Below are 21754 nucleotides of genomic sequence, written 5' to 3' on the forward strand. Positions count from 1 at the left end.
CCAGAGAATAACAGTATGCCTTCGCCCGATTCTCCCAACGACAATGACGTGTCGCCCGAACCCGCGACGCCACGTAAGGCTTCGTCCGCAGTGAGGAAAAAAGAGGACAGGAAGGACACCAAGAAAGACAAGGAAAAGGAAAAGACCAAGGAGAAAGATAAAAGAAGCAGCGATGACCCCCATACTCCATCCAAGAAGGCGCCCGCCTCCTCCAGCAACACCCCAAAATCTGCGCCTGCTGCCACGCACCAGCGCCAACGCTCCAACTCCAGGAAACCCCCGGAGCCGCCAACTCTACTGACCGACTTTCTTAAGGGTCGTCCTTCGCCTGCACGCCTAGCAGCCGAGCGCGAGCGCCGCAAGAGTGTCGAGGCCGTCAAAGCCGAACTGCGTCACGAGATGAGACAGAGTGCCGTCCGCAGAGTCCAGCCTCCCGGCGGTGTCAAGGATCGGGTCAAGGCCTGGCAAAAGGCTAACGCGGCTGCTAAAGCTAATGCCACCCCCGATGATGCTGCGACGGAGCCTACTGATGTGGCTTTCGATAACGAGGAAGGCGTTGAGAGCGTCACCGAGGAGGATCGTATACGTATAAAGATGCGACAGAAGAAGAGGAGCTCCAAGACCAAGCCGATTATCCACAAATCCGAGGATGCGCCATCGAATCCCAGCGACAACACGGAGGAGCATGATGAGTCGAAACCGCCTCCCAAGAAGAGAGTCGTTAGCGACGACAACTGGATGAAGTCCAAGGATCGACGGAATCCGCAGAGGAGGGTCTCTCCCAAGACGAGACGGGTCTCGCCCACCCCCAGAAGACCACAAATTCCGAGGGACTTCACATTGCGCACAGCACCCCATCCCAATGTTTCCAACAGAGTCAAATCTTGGGCCCAAAAGGTGGAGGTCCTCGATACTCCTTCGCCAAGGAGCCACAGGTCTTCCAAGTCGAGGGAAAGGAGTATCTATTCTGAAGAGACAGAGACGGAAGTCCTCAGTGAAGGAGGCGCCTCATCGAGTCAAGCCACGGCAAGGCAATCGCTCAGGCTGAAACCGCGGGATTCCGGAGCAGACGATGGAATTCGTGTCAAAGCGGTGAGGAAGGCGAAACTAGATGATGACGGCATCCGGATCACCCCAACCAGCTCGTCGCAGGATGATGATGGGATCGGAGTGCGACCAACAAGCGAACTATCGTCCGAAGTAGCCACGTCCGAGACCGCATCAACGAATATCCCTCGAGGGAGAAGCAAAACTCTACCATCAAGGCAACCAGAACGCGAGCATGGGCGTATCGACGTCATCGAGGAGCCGTCAGAGTTGTCACAGACCACTAGTCTCACCAAGATCACCAAAACCGAAAACATTGAAGTTGTCAAAGAGCCTGAACCGGTTCTTGACACCCCTACTAAGCGCAGGGATGCGAAAGGACGGCCGAGAACTAAAGAACGACCCCAGAGTTATCATCCAGGTGTGACAAAAACTAGAGAGGACGCGTCCTGGATTGATGACGATGGCTCCAATCTGAACAGCTCGCAGCTCCTGGGCTCGGATCTTAGCTCCAGCCTTGCCAACAAATCCGTGGCCGACATTCCGGGGGAGATACCCTGGGGCCATTCAGCCTTCAGCGAGCTAGACCTCCCTCTAAATGGGCCTGCCCGGAGTAGGCCCAAACGGCCCAAGTCCGACAAGAACCCTAATCTAAAGGGAATGCCCAATATGTTCAAAAAAGTGATGGAAGAAGGAAAGAAGATGATCCACGAGATGAATGAGCCGCCGCGACCGCCGGCCAGCAACAACCCACCGAGCATTGAGAAGTGGCTAAACAACACTCTTGATCCATTTGTTGACGACCCCAAGACCGAGAAAAAGACAACGGAGCAGCCGCCTGCCAAGCCCATAAAGCAGGCATCCCCTGAACCCAAAAAGCATGAGCACAAAAAGGAGAAGACGCCAGACCGCACTAGTAGGCCAAGCTCAGAGCCACAAGAACGACCTACACCGGAGCGTACAACGCAGCCAACTCCGGGGGCAGATCGTAATAAGGAAGGACCACGCAGGAAATCCCCATACGAGACGAAGAACTCCCGACATTCTCGCTCCAAGAGCGAGTCGATCATGAGTGAAGAGACGTCCCTTCCTCCGACAGAGATAGATGCGATGCTAAAGACCGAAACGCCTTCCAAATCGAAAACTTCTGACTCTGGTGGACTCCAGAGGAGACGAGCTGTTAGGAGCACCTCATCCCCTTCCAAATCCGGCAGGCGCCAGCTACTAGGCATGCTGAAGGAGGCTTTCCAGGGAGAATCTGCAGAGTACAGGAAACCACCCAGCTATCAGGGCCAGGAAGAACGATACGACGACGATGATGACATGACTGATGACCGTACAATGTCCGAGCCAAATTCTGGGTATGATTCTCGGTCGAGTTATTTGTACGACGAGACTCCGACTGGTTCCGAACTCAGTTCCGCCGAGTCGGCAGAGCCAGTAGCACCCAGAATGGCCGGCCCAAGATTACGACCCCCGACGAACGGCAACCACGAGCTATCGACTATCTTGTCCGAAGAAGATTCAAGCGCCATCGAGTCAGATTTGACTTCAGATATATCCAGATCCACCCTCACCCAGTCGACAGTTCTCACAAAGGATAGTGACCTTTCAAAATCGAAGAACCAGGAGCCCGGGCTCAAAAGGCGCCTCACAAAACACTCGGATCTAGTCTCGGTACTGTCATTGCCTAATAACAGAGACATTCCAAACACCATCAAAAGTACCCGGTCAAGGCCAAGCTTGCGGAAAGTACGAGGCCAAGCAGACAATGTGACAGCTGAAGACCTCCTGTGGGAGTTCTCCGACGATGAAGGCCTCTATATGCGAGAGCTCAAAACCCTTGTCGACGGCGTTGTTCCGGTCCTCCTGTCCCAAGTGGTCCAAGAAGGCAACGCCAGAGACCTTTTTGGAACCATCCCCTCAGGCCAGAAGCTAGACAGCCTTTCCCAATCAGTCGTTGGAATGGGCGTTGCCCTAGAGAAGCTCAGCAACGCTCACAGGAAGGCGCCTAACTATGACATTCGCCGGCTAGTGCACTGGGCGCATGGTGTGGTGCCCATCTATAACAGTTATCTGAACTCGTGGAGGCTAGGTTTCCAGGATCTTATTGTCAACCTTGCCCCTGCGGTAGGAGTTCCTGAAGACGAGGACTCGCTACTCAATGCGATGCCCAGAAACGAGGCCGGCGATATCGTCAATGCCAACGGAGAGCGAGTGGACGTTGCTCATCTCCTGAAACGACCACTCATCCGTATCAAGCACCTCGTCAAGTTCCTCCAGTGTGTGGACTCTATGTTTCCCTCCGATGACACGCAGGAGCTGGTCAAGAACTTCTCGGACTTGCAGGAAAAGGCTCGCCGACGCTACAGAGAGGAGACTGCTAGGCTTACCGACGAAGACGCAGCCAACACAGACACAACAAGCTCACGAGATCTGCGAACTCTTTGTGCCATTGAGCCCGTCACGATTAATCCCCGGCGACAGGTCAGTGCCAAGGACATCTTCTCTCTGAACCTGGCCCATTCCAACGGCCAACGCCTTGAGTGCCAGGTGGAGCTAGTTCACCGCGACAATCCAAAGGACCCGGATGACCCGGGTGATCTTCTCATTCGCGAGACTGGTGGTGGGGGCCGTGCTTACTTACTATTTACGCCACTCTGTGGCTCTTCCATCTCCGCCCGGACAGGGGATGGCAACCTTGATATGGTTGTCATGGTTCGCGGAGCCCACAGGGGCAGACCATGGCATGAGCTCCTAACATTGACCTCGGACAATGAGGACCAGATATTGGATTGGCTGGATATCCTACCTCTGAACCCTATACCGCCACGGGAACCCGAGCCAAGCATCATAGGAAATGATGATGAGGAGTCCTCCTCGCCCAAACCCATTGATATACCCGTTGGCGCCAGAAGTATCCGCAGAAAAGGCCCTAGGTCCCCCAGAGGCGGATCTTCTTCTCCTCAAAGCCCGGTGACGCCTACACGGTCCCTTCCCTCGAGATACCATCCTCGGAGGTCGCCAGCTCCCACCACCCCCCCATGCATCGAGGAGGAACCCCATAGCCCCCAGGAAAAGACGCCTACCCAAGATGATTACTTGCCAAAGTCTGAGGACCCCCATCGAAGCCGGCCGCTCCATGAGACTATGCGGCCCGATCCTCTGAAGCTCACCTCCAAGTCGACCCCTAAGCCGTTCCGCGAGGACGGCGCGCCGCCTCCGCCCATTCACAGAACTCTGAGCGTGAGTTCCCGGTCAGAAACGGAACAAGCCCCCCCGTCAACACCAAAGGCCTCGGTCAAGCCTCCCGTCGAGCTGAAGAGCGATGGGAAGGTCAAACGCCGAACATCATCACCTCTGAAGCATGAGTACCTACCTTCCGATGGGTCATCTGGTGTTTCGGGCGAATCAGTCTCGGATCCTGAATACTCTGATTCTGACGACGAGATTGAGAGCATTGATGTCCCAGAGACAGAGCTTGGTGTCAGCATCAAGCATGAGAAGCCGGCCCCGGAGCTGAAACCTGTGGCACAAGTTCCTATGGCTGCGGAGTCGGAATGTAGCCTGACCCCCTCCAACTCAGCGTCCCAAGCCGGTCTTGACGACCACAATCCCAGTCCAGGGGAGAGTGAGCCTCCCGTTCCATACCTGGCAACTATCTCGCGATGGTCTGATAGGGGCATGTGGAAAGACGTTACGAGCACACCATGCACCATTCTCGTTACTGATGGTCTTATCGAGGCCTTTTCCGTCAAGACGGATGCATCCGGGCAAGAGCAGAGCCCGAGTCGGCCACTCCTGGCCATGGACCTGACTCCGTTGGTCTTGATCCGCCAGAGCACAGCCGTTGATCTTGAGATTCGATCGTCTGTCCAACCACAGTGCCGTCTATATGAGTCCTACAGCGGTGGCAATTTCCGATTCCGGTGTGACAATGGGACAGACTGCTACGGTCTCTACATGGCGGTCCACAACGCCCGGCTGAAGAACCAAAAGTTTATCCAGCTGGAGAATGAGGCCAGGTTCAAAAGCTTTGGCGAGCGTCAGGCTCCCGCCGACAATGACGGCGACTCTAGCAGCCGGCGGCGTAGCTGGTTCGGCAGAAAGAACAGCTATCGCAGCTCTGTTCGCGCGCCGTCACAATCCCAGGATGGCGCCAGCACTACGCCCTCATCTAGTGTCTCAGCCTCCAGCTTTCTGAAGAGGCTCAGCGTTGCCGGCAACCTGACATTCAACCTCGCCCGCTCATCCGTTGACAAGCAGAGCCGGGCGGGCAGCATACGCAACAGCCTCTACACGTCAGGTTCATCGTCGTCCGGGGCGACGCCGCCTCGTTCACCTTCTGTTAGTATCGGGAATAGTGGCTATAGCCCCGGGAACCTCGACAGCGAGAATATCCGTATTCGATTACATCTTCTAGTGGGCGCTGCCAAGTGGGAGGATCAGGGGAACTGCATTCTTCAAATTCGCCGGCCGCCTCCAGGTTGGCACCAGGCTCTCCGGGCAGACCACGGGCTCGAGAAGCGAGTGACGGTGACGACGCTGCCAAAGAAGGACAAAGAGCAACCGAGGATCCTGCTGGACGCGGTACTGGGCAGCGGGTGCTTCACACCGATGGGGAGCAGGGGCATCGTGTGCGGTGTGTGGGAAGAAGTGAGGGATGGAGACGGTGTGGTGGGGATGGTGCCAGCGACAGGCGCGACGGGAGGAAACATCAAGAAGTGGTGTTTTCAGTGTGCGAGTGTGGCCGAGGCGAGCTGGGTGCTGCGCCTGGTACACCAGGAAGTATTCCGAGCCTGATTTGGACAGGGTCGCGTGCCGCTAGCCAGGGAGGCACCAGAGTTTCTGATTTTGTTGGAGTCCTTGATACCTCACTGCGCTTCATTTTCAACTTCCTACATTTTCTTTTGTTATCAGGACGGAACGGAGCTATAGTCTAATAATGCGAGGAAAGAGGCTTGTTATGTGGATTGGACGTGGGGTCAAAGCATTTAGAAAGGGTTCAGGCGTCTATATAGGATGGGACAGGAGGTACCTTGCTCGAATTACTATCAGGGAGGAGAAGGGGGTCATCGGAATAGTGGCTCGTGCTTTATTGGCAGTGGTGGCGAATATACCTACTTAAGTTGATTAAGAAAGATCCTTTGCTATACCTAGGTACCTACGGATAATGAATGTATCAACTACTTGGATCCTACCTGCTTACTAGTAGGTAGGTACAGTGAGCCCGAGTCAATGTGCCACATGTGACAAGCTGAACGAAGGGGTCACGGTCCAGAGCCGAGCCAAGTCCTGTCAAAATAATTTCATCAGAATCCCGCTGTTCTCGCACATCTTATCTGTACTACATAATACGTACTCCGTATTCATATAGTAAAAGTTTAATTTGTCAATCATTCCTCAGCCTCAAAATCAGTGGCTGGTTGTGGCGCAGCAAAGAGCAGCATGGCATGTCTACCAATGACGCCCCGTCTTGAACGTCACCAGGCCGTCTCAGGCAGCTGCCACCCTTGACCAACAACCCCAACAACTCAAACTTAGTCGGCAAGCACGAGGCCCAGAGAATAATAAAAAGTTCGAGAGTGAAATTCCACTTCCACCAAACACCGCTCTTCAACAACACGTTAAAAACCCTGGACCAGGCTCACGGATCACGAGTGACACTCAACGACCAAAAGCCAGCCATGGCTCACTCTGAGGGCAACAAGAAGCCTCTCTGGCTCATCCAACCTCGTCTCGACGCCAGTCAGTACCGAGACACACTCATAGGAAGCGTCGTCGAGTTTCCGGACTTACCTACAGAGCGGCATATCCCCTACCGATGTGGCAAGTTGCCGCGCGACATGGTGCCAAAGCTGGACCCCAAGCCCATCCAGGTGCGAAACCTGCGCTTTTGGCAGCGTCGAATCCACGACACCAACGTCTCGGCGACGCTTAACGATATTCTTGAGGCCTTTGGTGAGCGTGCCAGGGAGGAGGGTACCGAGCGCACTGCCACCGTCGCTCGCATGTGGCACATGGACTCGCCGGGCGAGCAGTTCAAGGAGCTTCTCAAGAACAAACTGTATTTTGAGGAGCTGTTTGAGCTGCTCCAATCAACCAAGGACAAACAGGCGTACTTTGTGACCGACATTGTCACGCTGGTAAACCTCGAGGAGACTGACCAGACGGGCCGGACGACGGGCGGAGGCGTCACGGTGAATCTGCCACTTGAGGTGTCGGCTCCTGGGGTGCAAATAGGGTTCAGCGGGGGGGGTTCCGTCAAGCATCAGGTGAAGCGGGAGAAGGGGTACAGCGCAGCGTACACGGAAGAGGTAATTGTGTTCCTGGGGTACCGGCGGGTGCTGCTGGAGAAGGTGACGGGGAAGCGGGCGAAGCTGGAGAGGATGTTCCTGGGCGAGAAACACGGGCTCACAATCAGGGACGGTTTTGACTACTGGCCCGAGCTGGTGGCACGGCCGCATCAGGGGAACGTGGACCACATTCCACCTCTAGGAGGGAGTAAGACCCCCGACGCAGAACTGGAAAGAGAGCTGGGAGAGTTGTACGATGTAGATGATGATGAGGAGACGAGAGCGATTGTACAGGAGCTGGGATTTGATGTGAGGCTTGTGGGATAGACATTTTATGGGCGTTACATTGGTTATTAGAAGCAGTATCACGATCACGATGACACGACCACAAAATACCATTAGCATTTGTTGCCTTAAGTAAACTATCTCGATCCCTAAGAAGTATTTCTATTATCTACATAGTTCCGAGGTACGGATACTAGCACCGTTCCACTGACGGTTTCATGCTTGTTTTGGTAGGAATTGGCATATGACAACGAAGTACACCAGGTCACCCATGTGTTCAATGCCCAGTCGAGAAATGACGGAAGGAATAATAGCATGAGTCACTATGTCGATATTTGCCGCAGCAGCTTGGCGAGTTGGCACCTAAGAAGGTGCTATTAGTAGAGGCAGGCAGACTTGATGGCACCCGTACACCCGACCTGTCAGCCTGGGGCTGGTCGGTGACGCCACCCCGGACCACACCATGATCACCGCCACACCGTTGAATGCCCGACTTGATTCATCAACTGTCCGCATCCCACCATCTGACCACTTCTTGTCTCCCCGTCTGGTTTTCAACCTGGAACCACGAATGTTCAATCTCAGGCACCGGATAAGCCCATGGCAGAAGCGCTGGAGCCGCTGAGGGGGCTCCTCCACCGCGTCAAAGACTCCATGTCGCGACATCGTGGCAGCGAGAACAGCGGCATTCGGGTAGTGCGAGAGCCCAAACATGCAGAAATCGAGTGGGTTCACCCATCAAATCCATCACCAAAATTACCACTGACCCCAATTCAGCATTGTCGCCGTCCACGGCCTGGGCGGAGAAGGTTTCTCCTCATGGACAACTTTGGACCCTAGTCGCTCCTCCAAGCCCAAATCGTGGCTGGAGGAGCTGCTGGCCCAGGACGTCCCCAACGCGCGCATCATGACCTACGGCTACATGTCTGACGGAAACAGCTACCGCTACCTAGTGCGCAACGTCCTCTACGGTCGCGCCCTCGACCTGGTCAAGGAGCTGGCCACCCAGCGGCGCCGCGACGACTCTACCCGCCGTCCGCTCTTCTTCATCGCCCATAGTCTGGGTGGTTGGATTGTCAAGCGCGCACTCATCATTTCTAGCGAGGCTGCCGAGGCCGAGCTCAAGGACATTGAGCTGTCGACGTGCGGCGTGGCCTTCTTTGGCACCTTGTCTCCGGGCCGGCCATCGTCGCCGTCGCCGCTTGCCAATGTCATCCGTAGGACTTCTGGTTTCGGTGACGATGTAAAGCGCTCGAGCGCCATCCGCCGCGACAGCTCCATGAGCGTTAGGATGAGGTCGATGCAGCCGCAAGCCGATGACGTGGAGTGGCTCGAGAACCAGCTGGAAGCCTTCAAGGCCATCACTGCCAACCTGCCACGGCTGTCGTTCCACGAGACCAAGAAGTCGTCCGATGGCTTCATTGTCGAAAAGGGGGACTCCATGACGGGCTCGGATGGTGCCCAGATTGGCCTGAAGGCAACGCACTCAGACCTCATCAAATTCCAGGGGCGCGACGCCAATTATCGCACCTTCATTGAGCGGTTCCGCGACATGATGGACAAGGCTAGGACCTCGGGGGTCCTCGAGGCCAAACAGAAGATTTTTGATTTCGCAGCAGGTAACCATCCATCTCCTTCATTCGCTAAGAGAGTTTCGCTCACAATCACTGATAGTTCACCGCCTGGATTACTTGAACTCCAACTTTGGTATACCATACAAACTTCACCACGAGTTGGGGATTGTCGCTCCCCGAAAGCGCCTGATGGACCAGCTAGAGTCCATACTCAACCACCCTAAGGACTCACAGTGTCTACATGTTAGTATTGCCAACGTCTGGGGTCCACCTGGTACGGGCAAGACCACCCTAGCAATGCACTACGCCGAATCCCACAAAGATAACATCTCCTTTGTCTTCTGGGTATGCGCCGAGAGCTGGGAGACAGTCGTTGCCAGCTATCTCAAATTTGCCAACGCACTAGTAATGCACTACTCCAAAAACACGCCGAGGAGTCGCATCGAGAACGACCTCGGGTTTACAGGAGTTGAGGAGATGCTCCAAGTGAAAAGTATATTCCAACTCGAAGCACTCCGGGTCAGATCTGTGGTCAAAGCTGTCAAAGACTGGCTGATGCGCCCTGAGAACGACAAGTGGCTGCTGATTTTCGATAACATTGACCCTTCTTTGGATATATTTGACTTTGTCCCCCTTACCTTGAAGGGCAAGATTATTTTCACATCGAGGGACAGGGGCGCTATGCCATGGGGAAGTGAACTCGAGGTTACACTGATGGATGAAGAGGAGGCCGTCCAGCTGATGAAGCTTTCTCTAGGCGATGATGCATTACAAGAGCCATATGATGGTAAGTTTTACCCCCCATGTTATTCTTGACAAATGATACTCATAAGTTTTGTAGTTGAGGCAGCTGCCAATATCGCCAGACATTTGGAGTATCATCCCCAAGCGTTGTCATTGGCAGCGGCAACAATGCATTACAAGGGGACGGCGGTGAAAGAGTATTCTCAGATGCTTGATGCAAAGGTCTCCCTTGGCATGTTGGGTTCAGCCATCGACCAGTCACCAGTAACAAGGACCATTCTACGCATCAGTGCGATGCTCTCAACGTCAATAATTCCTTTGGATCTTTTTACGGCCACCGGCCAGGTAAAACAGATTCCGGAGCGCTTCACTAGCATATTTGCTGATATGAAGAGTGAGGCATTGTTTTCGTTTACTCTAGAGGAACAAGAACTAAGACCCTCCCAGTGTTCCAAGACCTTGATCACCTCGATAACGTCGTCCAGCATTTGCTGGACCAGAACCTGATCCAGACGCCTTCCACTACCGAGTCGCCATCATCTTCCCGATCATCTTGCTCTTCCTTTGACTACTTCGTCCTCGAACCTGGCGCACGCGATCATGTGCGCTCCTCGCTAACACCAGAGGAGCGAGTGGACCACGCTTGGCTGGCGTGCAATGTCTGCGTTGACGGCATCAAGCAAAAAGAGCTCAACTCAGAGACTCTGCCTGAGATCCATGACTTTGGACGCATCATGGCTCCCCATGCCAAGACATGCTACGATGACTGGTCGAGAGTGTTAGATGATTGGCCCGATGACGACTATGTGGCCTGGGAGGTACTGGGGAAGGTCTGTATGGCACAGGGTGCGCTGGAGCAAGCTATCGGCTGCTTCGAACTATCTCTGAAGCAAAGTAACCATATGGACCCCATGGAGAGGATACAAACATCTCTGTCTCTATCGTCCTTGTTGGATCAAGCCGGGCGGTTCGATAGCAGCAGGGAGGTGCTTGATGCCATTGACATCCCTTCCATTGACAAAGCCCTCGGTTTCCAAGTTGCCATGGCCAAGGCCTCCGCCGCCGCCGCACAGGGCGAGCTTGGCCACGCCGAGAACCAATACGAGATCCTCGAGCATGAGCAGGAACAGGCCCTAGGCCCGACTGACATGAACACGGTCAGCACAGTCCAGCGTCTTGCGTCGACTCTCGAGCAGCTTGATCGGCTCGAGGAAGCACGCGCCCTGTACCGCCGTGTCTACATCTCTTACCAAAATATCTTTGGCCAGGCTCACCCCCTCACGCTCGAAGCCCTCGAGGACCTTGCGCATATATCCCGCCTCGGGAACGCCATTGACGAAGCCGAGTCCCTTTACTCCCAATCTTTCGACATTAAGACGCGCACCCTCGGTGCTGAGCACTCTTCCACAGCCGATACCCTACAGAAGCTTGCCGTGATAGACGACCTCCGCTGCCGATACGACGCCGCCCGGGCTAAATACCAGCGCGCCCTGGACATCATGTCCCGCACCCTCGACCGCGCCCACCCGCTCTATACGACCACCATGGAGAACATGGCCCTCAGCGCGCGGTTGGAGGGCCACTCCCTCTACGACGATGAGAAAGATGGGGACGACAATGCGGAATTTGTCCCCAATAAGACCCAGTTGCCGAAGGGCGCCGACGTCATGCGCGAGGCGCGCCGCCGTCGTACCTTTGAGAGCGCAGAGTCCATGTACCTCGACGTTCTCCACATCAAGAAGACGGCGCGCGAATTCTATTCTGAGGAGCAGGTCCTGGGGACGGGGAGCAAGCTGCGCGAGATGTATGAGAATGAGGACTTTTTTGAGGGCCAGAGAGGGGATAAGGTGGAGGCACTGTTGGCGCTTCTACGAGAAGGCAGAAGGAGAGGTACCCTCTGATATTACTGTTGCCTTTTGGTCTCCCTTTGGATATGGTTTCTTTGATTATTTTCGATTTCTGTACGGGCAAGGCGTTCGTGGTGTTGGGCTCACGAAGCGATTCAGCGAGATATATGTATACCCTTGACATCTGACCACGTAATTACTAGGTACTTGGACTGTTCACGAAGGAATGGAAACGAAGATATATGTTCATGTACAGGAGCATATATATATAGTGCAATAGTGTATATATACTATCCACACGGCCGTTATGAAATTAACCCCCGGCGCAATCATACAAGGCGGACATGCCCTACGCACGTGTGTCTGTAGTCATGTCTCCCAGTTTGGGGCGACCACCCAAGGCCATCACACACGATCTTAGAACGTGCGTTTCTTCTTTTACTTTTCCAAGCTCTGCCCCCAAAACAAACAATGCAATAATGCTATCATGAAACCCGAGTTTCCCAAAGACGCTGGACCAAAGAAGAGAGACAAAGGAGTCGATGCTCCATATCCAAAAAAGCGTGCGCTGAGAGCAATGCCTCGGAAAGGGATTTCCATTCCATCCCGGTCTTACTCTTGTTGAGGCGGGATGGGCTTTCCGCCATCGACAATGATTTGTTCGTCGATGCGCACGTCGGTCTCTCCATATTCGAGGCGCTTCCACGTGGTGATTCGGGCCAAGTTGGTATCGATCTCGAAGAGGCGCAGGCGACGGACATATTCGTAGTACCCAGCGTAGCCGCCAAAGCCGACGCCGCCGCCGTAGCACATCCACAGGGCCGGGGTCATCTCCTGCGCAGTGCCCTCTTCCTTAGCGACGGCGGCATCCTTGCCGTCGTCTTGGGTGGGGTCATTTTTCCCCTCGAGGGAGAGGGAGCAGTAATCGTTGCAGTGGTCGTGGCCTGCGCTGACCATGACGACGCCCTCCTGGACGAGAGCGTCGCGGAAACCCGTATTGAATAACGGGGCGGTGACGCCCTCGAGCCAGTTACCCACCCGGGGCAGGTCCCAGTCCATGTACTCCGTGAGGGGAATGTGGATAAAGGCAATGTCCATGTGGCGGTGTGTGTACTCCATATGCTTCGACTTGAGGCTAGAAGCAGTGCGCTTGAACCAGCTGATCTGACTGGGCTTTATCCAGTCGTAGCCAGGGAAGTTGCGCTCATCGGGGCTGTAGGAGTGGGTATCCAGGAAGTAGACGGTGAGGGCGGAGTGGTCCGATGTGCCTCGGGCCAGAACTTCCACATAGTAATTCCCTACGCCATCAATGTCGTCGGGGCCAGCCATAGAGAGCGAGTAGGGAAGAGTCTCCATGAGAGCCATCTGAGCCTTGCGGGACATGGTTTTTTCATCGTCATGGTTGCCAAAGATGGCAGCATAGGGAATCTTGCGCTCGATGAGGAGCGAGACAATTTTGAAAATGGCCTGGGAGTGTCAGATGAAACAAGAACTACGAATTAGCCCAGTGTGCGGGTGCGACTTACAGTTGGAGCATCGGGGGCGCTGCCGCCATTGATCTGATCACCGCTCAAGACTACAAAGTCGGGCTTCTCGTCGTCAAGCATCTTGGTGACAAAGTCTAGTGTCCTGGGATCTGCTTCACACGGGCCCCCATTGTAGTCGGCCGGGACCGCATCGCGGCAAATGCCAACGCCGGTGCTAAGGTGGAGGTCGGCGAGCTGCATGATCTTGAAGCGGCCATTGTCCGGGATGCGCAGCTTCGGCTTCTTGGGCAAGACGTGGGCACCCCTGCGTACGGTGATGTGGGCGCTGAGGGCCGATTTACCGGCACCGAGGAGCAGTGGCGTGCCCGTTATGGCCCAGCCCTCGCGCGCCTCGACGGCATCGTCGCCAAAGAGCACGTCGATGTCGGTGACGGCCGAGTCGGAGTCGCTCGACTTCTTGTTGGTAGAGCGCTTGATCCACAAGCCGGAGGGGCGCGACTCCCACTGCTCGTCTGTACCGGCCTGAGCGCCTGGATCGAGTCTACCGACCGAGACGTCCATGACAACACTATCCTCGGGCGTCAGTTCCTCTTCGCGCTTGCGGCTGACGTAGAGATAGGCGCTGGTGGTCCATTTGTGCCCCAGGTATAAGTCCTTCTCGACTCGCTGCCATTTTTTGGGGTCGAGGTCGCAGGAAGAGAGGAGGTTGACGCTAGAGCACTTCGCAACAGTGACGTCGGTGACGACGTGGCCCGGGTGGTGGGAGGGCATGTACTCATGGAGAGTGTTGGGGAGAACCCTGTAGTTGCGGTCGAGGAGGAAGACGACGAGGAAGGTGAATGCGGCCGCAGCGGAGAGCTGGACCATGGTCCGGACCTGGAAGCATGGCAATTAACATACTAAAATCTTCCCGTGGCCACCGACTGTCAGTAAACCCGTCCGAGGGAGGTTACTCACAATGCGTCGCGTCATGGCGGATGGAGGGCAGCGCGGCCAATGTGCGCTGCTCTATTCGTCCCTATAGCCAGCTCCAGGACCGCGTCAAGCGGCGGTGGCAGCAGCAGGGCTGCGGCAACGGGTTGGGAGGTCGATTTCGGATGGTGCTCGCGGTGGCGCAGAGGGCATCTTCATCCAAGGGGGTTCCGACCAACTTTATCGCATGGCGGGTGATGTGCGACGATGCAGGGAGGAACAGGGCAGCAGCGGCAGCACCCAGCACAACAGGAGTACGAAGTAGACAGTGGCGATAAACGAGTTTAGCGTCGCGACAGGCGACCAGGAATGCAGTAACGGATGATGAAGGGTTCAAGACTTCAAGTGGTGATCCAGGGCTTGCCAACCTTATTCAGCTAGTCGGTCGCTTGGCAGCGTGCGAACCACCTGGTATTCGTCCAGTCCTGGGACTCGGTTCTCCTGGAGCCGAACCTCGCCTTAGGCCTCCATAAGTGGCAGCGCTAATCCGGGGAAGTTGCGCGCGGAGTGCCACTGCCGATGATCCGGCTTTAGACGCTCCAACGGTTCTTGAATTCCTGCCTTAGTCCTTTAGTAGTGTACCAGCTCTGCCTCGACGCTAGTGAATTGATGGAGGACTTAATTCTCATGTCGTAAGTGGTGGTACTTTATGTTATTTCATCCCCTATTCATATCTTGAAGTATAATCTCGGGAGAATGGCTCCTTATTTACTCCAAGCGACCACTACATCAATTGAACTACGTATGGTCGGTAGTTTTCTCCGAAGCCGCTGGCACTGGCACCTTGTACGCGATATTCACACAACCGCACTGCACACGCATCCCACAGCAACCCCAAAGAGTACTCTACTCAACATGTCAGGGGGACGTATTAATAGACTGCATTTCCTGCGCAAATACGTACCAACATCTGCATCTAGCACCCCTTGCATCACTGCTGTTACCACGGCGCGGCCTAAGCCACAAAGTCTAGGGTAGGGCAATTCAAATCATTGTTCCAATTGGGGGTGGTCCGTGCACCAATCAGACCCTTTGAGGACTGGCAGTGGCAGAGTAGCTCCTCCCCCGAAAAGCTGGGAGGCTGGCGGCGCCAGACAGTCTCCCGCGTTTCTTCCTGAACCTGAACTCGACTCACCATCGGCATCATTTTCTTGGGAAACGGTCAAGAGAAGGCAAACATCCGAGTCGGGGAACCTTTATTCTGCGACCATCGTCACTTTTTCCTGCGACGCGCACGTTTTTCGGGAGCTGTAAAGCCAGCCACTGACGCGACAGCTGCCAACGCGCCCAACGTCACCACTCCCGTTTCAACCGCCAGTTGAGTGACTTTGCCCAACGTCGCCACCATGGCCGAGTACTCGACGCTCAAGGTGCCGGAGCTGAAGAAGCTCCTGTCCGAGAGGGGCCTGGCTCAGACGGGCAACAAGGCCGACCTGATTGCGCGCCTCCAGGAGAACGATAAGGGCGCCGCCGGGGAGGATAAGCCAGCCGCAGCAGAGGCGACGAAGCCGGGTAAGTTCGACCCACGCGCGTGCGCGCGCGCACGCAAACTTTGCGCAAGCTCCCTCTGTGATCCACACGCTGATGCTAGATCTCACAGAAGAGAGCAAGGAGGACGAGATAACCTACTCGGACGACGAGGCTCCCGCCGCCAAGTCTGCTCCCGCTGGCGCAGCCGCACCCAAAGCTGATGATGCCGCCGCCGAAGCTACCCCAGTAGAGGCCGGTAGCGAAGCCAAGCCCGCCGATGCGGAAGCCGCCCCCGCTGCCACTGACGACAAGCCCGCTGAGCAGGCGGCCCCCGCCGTGTCCTACGCCATGGGCCTGACCTCGACGACTGCCGAGGAGGAAGCCAAGAAGCGCGCCGAACGTGCCAAGCGCTTCGGTATTGAGGAGGACGAGGACGCCAAGAAGCGCGCCGAGCGGGCGAAGCGGTTCGGCATCGACGAGAAGGAGCTTGCGTCTGGCCTGGACTCGGCGCTACCGGAGCGGCCGCTTAAGCGCGGCCGTGGTCGGGATGCAGGCGATGCTGGCAGGCCGGGCAAGAAGCAGAGCATGGATCGCAGGGGTGGTGGTCGCCGGAGGGGAGGACGCCGGGAAGGAGGAGGAGGTGGTGGTGGTGGCGGCAGTGGTAGTGGCGGTGCGGCCCCGAAGAAGTCGAGTATCGTGGATGATCCTGCGGAGAGGGCCAAGGCAGAGAAGAGGGCAGCGAGGTTTGCTGCCGCCTAAGGTGGTTTATTTGTCCTGGCTCTGCCATGGTTCTTTTTCAAGATATCGAGGGGTATCGTCTATGCGAGGACCAGAATTATTATGGAGAGTATCGAAAGGGCAGGCTACGGACTGCGGACAGCGTGTAAACTAAGGCAGTGGAATTATAAAAAAGAGGAAACGGCGTTCCGGCTGACAGAAATCTTGTCGTACTATGATGAGCTCTGGTGAAGTGTGGGATGTGAGCTGAGTATTAGTAGACATCTGGGAATCAACCGCTGAGAGGGAGAAATAGGCTCTCAATCCTCCCGAAGATAACTTGAATCTAGCGAAAGGAGCAGATATCTGTTGCCCTCAGCAGCCTCATCAAGGTTGGGTTTGAGCTGAGGACTTGGGGATAGTGTCCGGAAGGTTGGTATGTGGGAAGCAATGAGAGGCCTCAAGTTTCTTACTCAGAATCTAATATTCGTCATGGTATGGGGGTATACTAGCTACCTTAGGTAAAAATGTAAAAATTATATGCTTCTGAACGAAGCTGTTGTACCTAGCGTTGGCTGCCGTGCGATCTTCTCAATGCTGAATCCCCAAGGCACACCATACGCTTCGTTTATAGAAACAAAGGTTTAATTAGCATGTATATATTGACCATTCCTCTCTACTGAGGCAGGCGTTGAAGTTAAATTATTGAGTGGTTTCTTAGCAAGCCGGTATGGCTACAAGTATAGTTGTTGGGTTCGTTGTGGAGCGTAACAGGCTTTAATCGGGGAGCTGGCCAAGGAGGCCGCGCCTTGAAACGACGAAGTGTACAGATACAGTGAGATACTCGAGACAATAATAAAAACTTTGGGAAACAGGCTCTACTACTCTATTGCTCAACTAGGAGTCCGGTGGCTCGGTTAACAGACAGAGAGCCAAGTTAATCCACGGGCAACGCGGTAGCCGTGGCTATGAATTGGGCGGGTGGATGCTCCAGAGACCGATTCCTCACTGGAACCTAAAATAAATTTGATTACAATATCAATATTAACACCGAGATTCGAACCAAAGGGCAAACTTGATCTCAAGGTCGATAATTGGAGTTCTGGGTGCTTCGATTCTCGGATGAGACGTAACATCAACAATATCTTGGACTAACAACCGCTCCGTGCTCAGTCTGTGCTGGTCACTTTAATTAATAACCGTAACAGCCTGTCAAGGAGTGAGTCGAGTCCCAGGCCAGCTTGGTGTCGGTGTGTGGGCGCAGCTGGACATTGGAAGTCGGATATGAGGGGGATAGGGGGATTCTGAAACACCGTCAACCCAACATTACGGTCCGCTCGGCGTATTTAGGAAGGCGGCCGCTCGGTCCGACAATCAAGCCATATCAACCACGGCCTCGCTACCTGTGATTACTACCATTGCGACTCCACTGGGCATTGATCTCGGCGGCCAAGTTGGGGCGGCCACGGGCGAAGCCACGGGTGACGGACCTTCATCGGGGGCTTCCCCACCACGCTCCCGTGCCTAGTGCTCCTAGCGTCCGTCTCTCGCCAGTAAGAACGGAATACCAAATGTCCAGGCGCTTAAGGGTGAATACGGATACTGGCTGAGCAACGAACGAAAACGGGTCGAGTCGCACAGCATGATGACCCCTTTCAATAATGGCCCTTTGCGATAATCCAAAGAGCACGGATGTAGAGTAACAACGTACTCGTACCAGTGTGTAAGTCATCAATATTGTCTTCAAGTTCAAGACAATGTTTGAGTCGTCGCTGTAAGACTGAAGCGCCACTCCGGTTGGAGGAATGAGCGACGCTCAGCTACGTTCCCTATATTTCTTTGCATAAATCATCGAGGGCCAAAGAACGGCCTGCATCTGCAATGATTTTAGCCAAGTGACCACAGAGGAGTCTGATGATCAAGTTTGGTAGGATGTTGACCCTGCGTCGCTTTGAATGGCGCATAAATCAGCTGACCAACATCTCCCTATGTTTGGCTCGAGTTCCTCGACGCTCACAGCTAGGGTGGAAGGGTCTTGATTGTGCTCCGCCCTGAACCAACGAGAGGCGCATGGCGGCAACTGACCCCTACTCATCTGCAAGAGCCCTGGGACCAACATACCTATCGCGGCAATCCCGCATTTCCAATTCTGTGGCGATGGAGATCGGGGTAGGTAAGCAGAGCAGCCACTGATAACGGGCTTTGGCTTGCTGCTCGTACTTCGTAAAGGCTACGCTTCCAAGGGTCGGGAATCAATGACGCCTTCTACTATCTCTGGCCTGGACACCCTTCTGCGGCACGTGAGTGGTCATCGATGTGAGAACGACCTGGAGGTTGTGTCGTCGTCAGGAAGGAGTTGGAATCGTCGCCCACGATTCGCTATCGAGGCATCACTGGAGCGGCTCGTGGAGTCTTGGTCCTGGGCCAATGGTGGTGCAGGAGGCCCAGCTGTATTGAGGAGACCCCTGCTCACCGAGCTTCAAGTGCCCGCCATTGGGCTGTGGCCAGATGGTCAAGGCGTTTTCTCGACATTGAGGGGCTTGCTGAGCATCATGCCACGGAGAAACAGTTGTCCGCCGTCGATGCTCTCGAGATGGAGCTTTTCGCGACCATTCCATATCCCTCAATTGTCGTGATTTGATGAGTTGTCAGTGAGGCAATGCCACGAGAACCCCCTCGGCCAGCGCGCACAAAGTATTGTGTACTTGGATCTTCAGGAAAGTGACATAGCAGGGGTAGCCGCGTGATCCCCAGCAGGGGGAGCCATAGAGCCTCCAGCGTGTTTCGGGGGTTCCAGCCACAAGGCCGGTGCCACGTCACCAGCCTCACTTCAACCCAGGCGACGGAGTGTGGCGGAGCAGCTTGGGCTGCCTCTGGGACATGGTCATCGTGTAGGCAAGAAATGTGTTTGCCGCTCCATTGCCGGGCGCAGTCTCGGGGAAAGTGCACCTTGGAGCTTCTCATCGCCACTGTCAAGCTGCAAGATACTGCAAGATTCAGCTTGGCCAGGTCCGTGAGATCTCAAGGCGGGTCTCAGACAAGAGGTGCCGATGACAAAATTGATGCCTTTCCCGGGTGCTCGCGATAATAGGTACTCATAGTAGTAGACGGCGACTCTGTCGATCAAAGACGGCATGTTGAGGACAAGTGTACGAACACGAAGTAGCTAGTATTCCGGCCGGATGATAGTCGCGTATCGTGAGTTGCACAAACATTCGTACCACTCACTTGCGTACGCTGCACAGCAGGTTGCGAACGTCCATTGGTACTCGTCGACTAGAAATTGGCTCCTGTTGGTTCCGGACACTTCGGGGAATTTGAGATCTGATCAGTAAAGCCACAGACCTTCATACGCGAGCCTAGATAAACCCAGGTGCGTGGCTTTGGGAACGAGACATACATTTGAGCGACTTGCGGGCGAGTTGATGGATGGGAATCTTCCCCAGCTTCTTAGCCGAGACATCTGAGACATGACTAGGAATTTCATTGGACAAAAATGAGAAGCAGCAGGCGAATCAAATCTTCGGCTTTGGCTTGAGAGTAGGGAAGTGGGAATGAACGAATCAGAATCGCGAGAAATGGTCGACCTGACAATGCGTGGAGAAGTCAGCTTGCAGGAGGCAATGCGCCCAGTCAGTTCAGCCAGCATGTGCAGCGTAAACCCCACGCATCCTTCCTTCTCGTGAGAGACTGGCGTTTTGGGGGAAGGCACGAGTTCGCTTGTTCAAAGGTCAAGCAAGGGTGTGCATCTCCATCGAGAATCACTTCAAATCTTGCGTTTCTGCAAGCTCGACCGCCCGCTCCTCCGGGCTCGATATTTACCGGACTGCAGAGTTTTCCATTGCGACTGCAACCCAACAATCCACCGAACCAGCATCCCGTACCAAACCAACGGGCCACAAGCCACGACTGACCAGGGCAGCGAAGAGGGTGTTGGTGCAAAGTTGGTTGCGGATGGGGGGGCCGGCATTGATCGCCCGAGCCAACCTGCATGAAGAGCAGACAGGCCTGAGTTCAGGTCAACAATCATCGAGACATACAGCCCCGATCTCAGATTGACCTGTCGGAGTCTTCTCGAAGTAAGACATTCTGCTGAGGCTCTGGGCATGTCCTAGACACGCATAGTAAAGAGCCGGCGCGGCCGCGAGTTACGCCTTCGAGATCCGACACGACACTGCCGTTATGGTAGGGCCGACGGTCTGAACCACGTGAGCAACGCTCGTGGCTTCTGCGGCTGGCCCCCAACACGACCAGCAACCAAAAAACCCGTGACGCCGGGGAAGAGGCTCTTCCAACCCGTTATCATCATCATCGGGTCCCGTAGTGAGTGGCCAAAGAAGGTATGGGATGGCCCGTTTGCCATAGACGGGGCGGCCCTAGGACGACCCACAGACGCCCGTCCGCTTCCAAGCTCCCAGAGATGACAAGAGTCGGACGGACCCCTCTCGAGTCTCAACTGCACGTTAGAACTGGCTTGGTTCGCTGGCCTGGTATTATCATTCGCTCATCAATGTGCTCAGACCTCAGCAGCCACCCTCAGCGATGGCGATTAATGGCAAGGGTCGACTGCATTTGCGCTGCATTCCCAGAGGCGCAAGCGATGCAGGCCCAACAGGATGCACGTCGCCAGGACCCTGGCAGTCGGCAAACCCCACCAACAACCCCGACCAGGGCGCTTGCTGAGGCGACATCGACCAAAAAGTGCCTGCCAATCCTCCAGGGCTTGATGCCCAATCGCAGGCACCTCTGGGTTTGCCCTCTTCTTGTTGGACAGCGCCATATGCAAGACCCGAGCTGCTCGGGTGTCTCTGGCTGTCAATTGATGCTCAAAGCCCGCTTGAACTCCAAGCTCTCCAGAGTCCCACTCTGCCAGAGTTACTCCGCACCTATGGGTGAAAGCTAACCAGGTGACTCAGGTTTGCGTGTATCTGCCCCGTCTACCCCCGTCTGCTCCCGGGGAGGGACGGCCCAATCGTCACTCCCGCATCGGCGACTCCAGAGATGGTATGCCTTGCTGATGGCTGTCGGGATGCACAGCAGCACCGTCGCTGGGGCCGGTCCTGTAGCCTGTGCCCTGTGGTCGCAGGGGTGGCGACGCCGCGCCCCAATGCTCTTGTACCTGGACCATGTCTGCTTCGTACGAGTACTCGTGAGTCGTACCCCCATCCTCGTCCACCTGCAGCACATGTCCCGTCCGTTGTCCCGTTGAGATTGCGGCATTCAGGTAACCTAAATACTATAGCCATCGACGCCTCGCAGCTCTCTCCCACCCTCCTTCTTCCTCTCTTCTTCTCTGCCTTGATCTTATTCCTTGG

General features: G+C 55.2%; 5 protein-coding genes across 5 annotated transcripts; 4 read left to right on the forward strand and 1 right to left on the reverse strand.

Annotated features, from left to right (window-relative positions):
- Nucleotides 1–15: 15 nt before the first annotated feature.
- On the forward strand, nt 16–5850 carry ACO1O0_003485 (uncharacterized protein; the record flags this gene model as incomplete). Its single annotated transcript, XM_083192938.1, has 1 exon — nt 16–5850. One exon carries the CDS (start codon nt 16–18, stop codon nt 5848–5850), a length of 5835 nt encoding a protein of 1944 aa, XP_083051995.1.
- Nucleotides 5851–6734: 884 nt separating this feature from the next.
- Nucleotides 6735–7670, forward strand: ACO1O0_003486 (uncharacterized protein; the record flags this gene model as incomplete). Its single annotated transcript, XM_083192939.1, has 1 exon — nt 6735–7670. One exon carries the CDS (start codon nt 6735–6737, stop codon nt 7668–7670), a length of 936 nt encoding a protein of 311 aa, XP_083051996.1.
- Nucleotides 7671–8228: 558 nt separating this feature from the next.
- On the forward strand, nt 8229–11847 carry ACO1O0_003487 (tetratricopeptide repeat protein; the record flags this gene model as incomplete). The annotated part of the gene is made up of 4 exons (XM_083192940.1): nt 8229–8353; nt 8406–9247; nt 9303–9989; nt 10394–11847. The coding sequence occupies 4 exons, from the start codon at nt 8229–8231 to the stop codon at nt 11845–11847; spliced, it is 3108 nt and encodes a 1035-aa protein (XP_083051997.1).
- A 558-nt stretch (nt 11848–12405) lies between these two features.
- Nucleotides 12406–14252, reverse strand: DCR2 (Metallo-dependent phosphatase-like protein; the record flags this gene model as incomplete). The annotated part of the gene is made up of 3 exons (XM_083192941.1): nt 12406–13260; nt 13320–14156; nt 14238–14252. 3 exons carry the CDS (start codon nt 14250–14252, stop codon nt 12406–12408), a joined length of 1707 nt encoding a protein of 568 aa, XP_083051998.1.
- A 1346-nt stretch (nt 14253–15598) lies between these two features.
- Nucleotides 15599–16481, forward strand: ACO1O0_003489 (SAP domain-containing protein; the record flags this gene model as incomplete). Its single annotated transcript, XM_083192942.1, has 2 exons — nt 15599–15764; nt 15844–16481. The coding sequence occupies 2 exons, from the start codon at nt 15599–15601 to the stop codon at nt 16479–16481; spliced, it is 804 nt and encodes a 267-aa protein (XP_083051999.1).
- Between the last annotated feature and the right edge of the window lie 5273 nt (nt 16482–21754).

This window comes from Amphichorda felina (genome assembly GCF_050947745.1).
Source record: "Amphichorda felina strain 45539 chromosome Unknown scaffold_3, whole genome shotgun sequence".
NCBI lineage: Eukaryota > Fungi > Ascomycota > Sordariomycetes > Hypocreales > Bionectriaceae > Amphichorda > Amphichorda felina.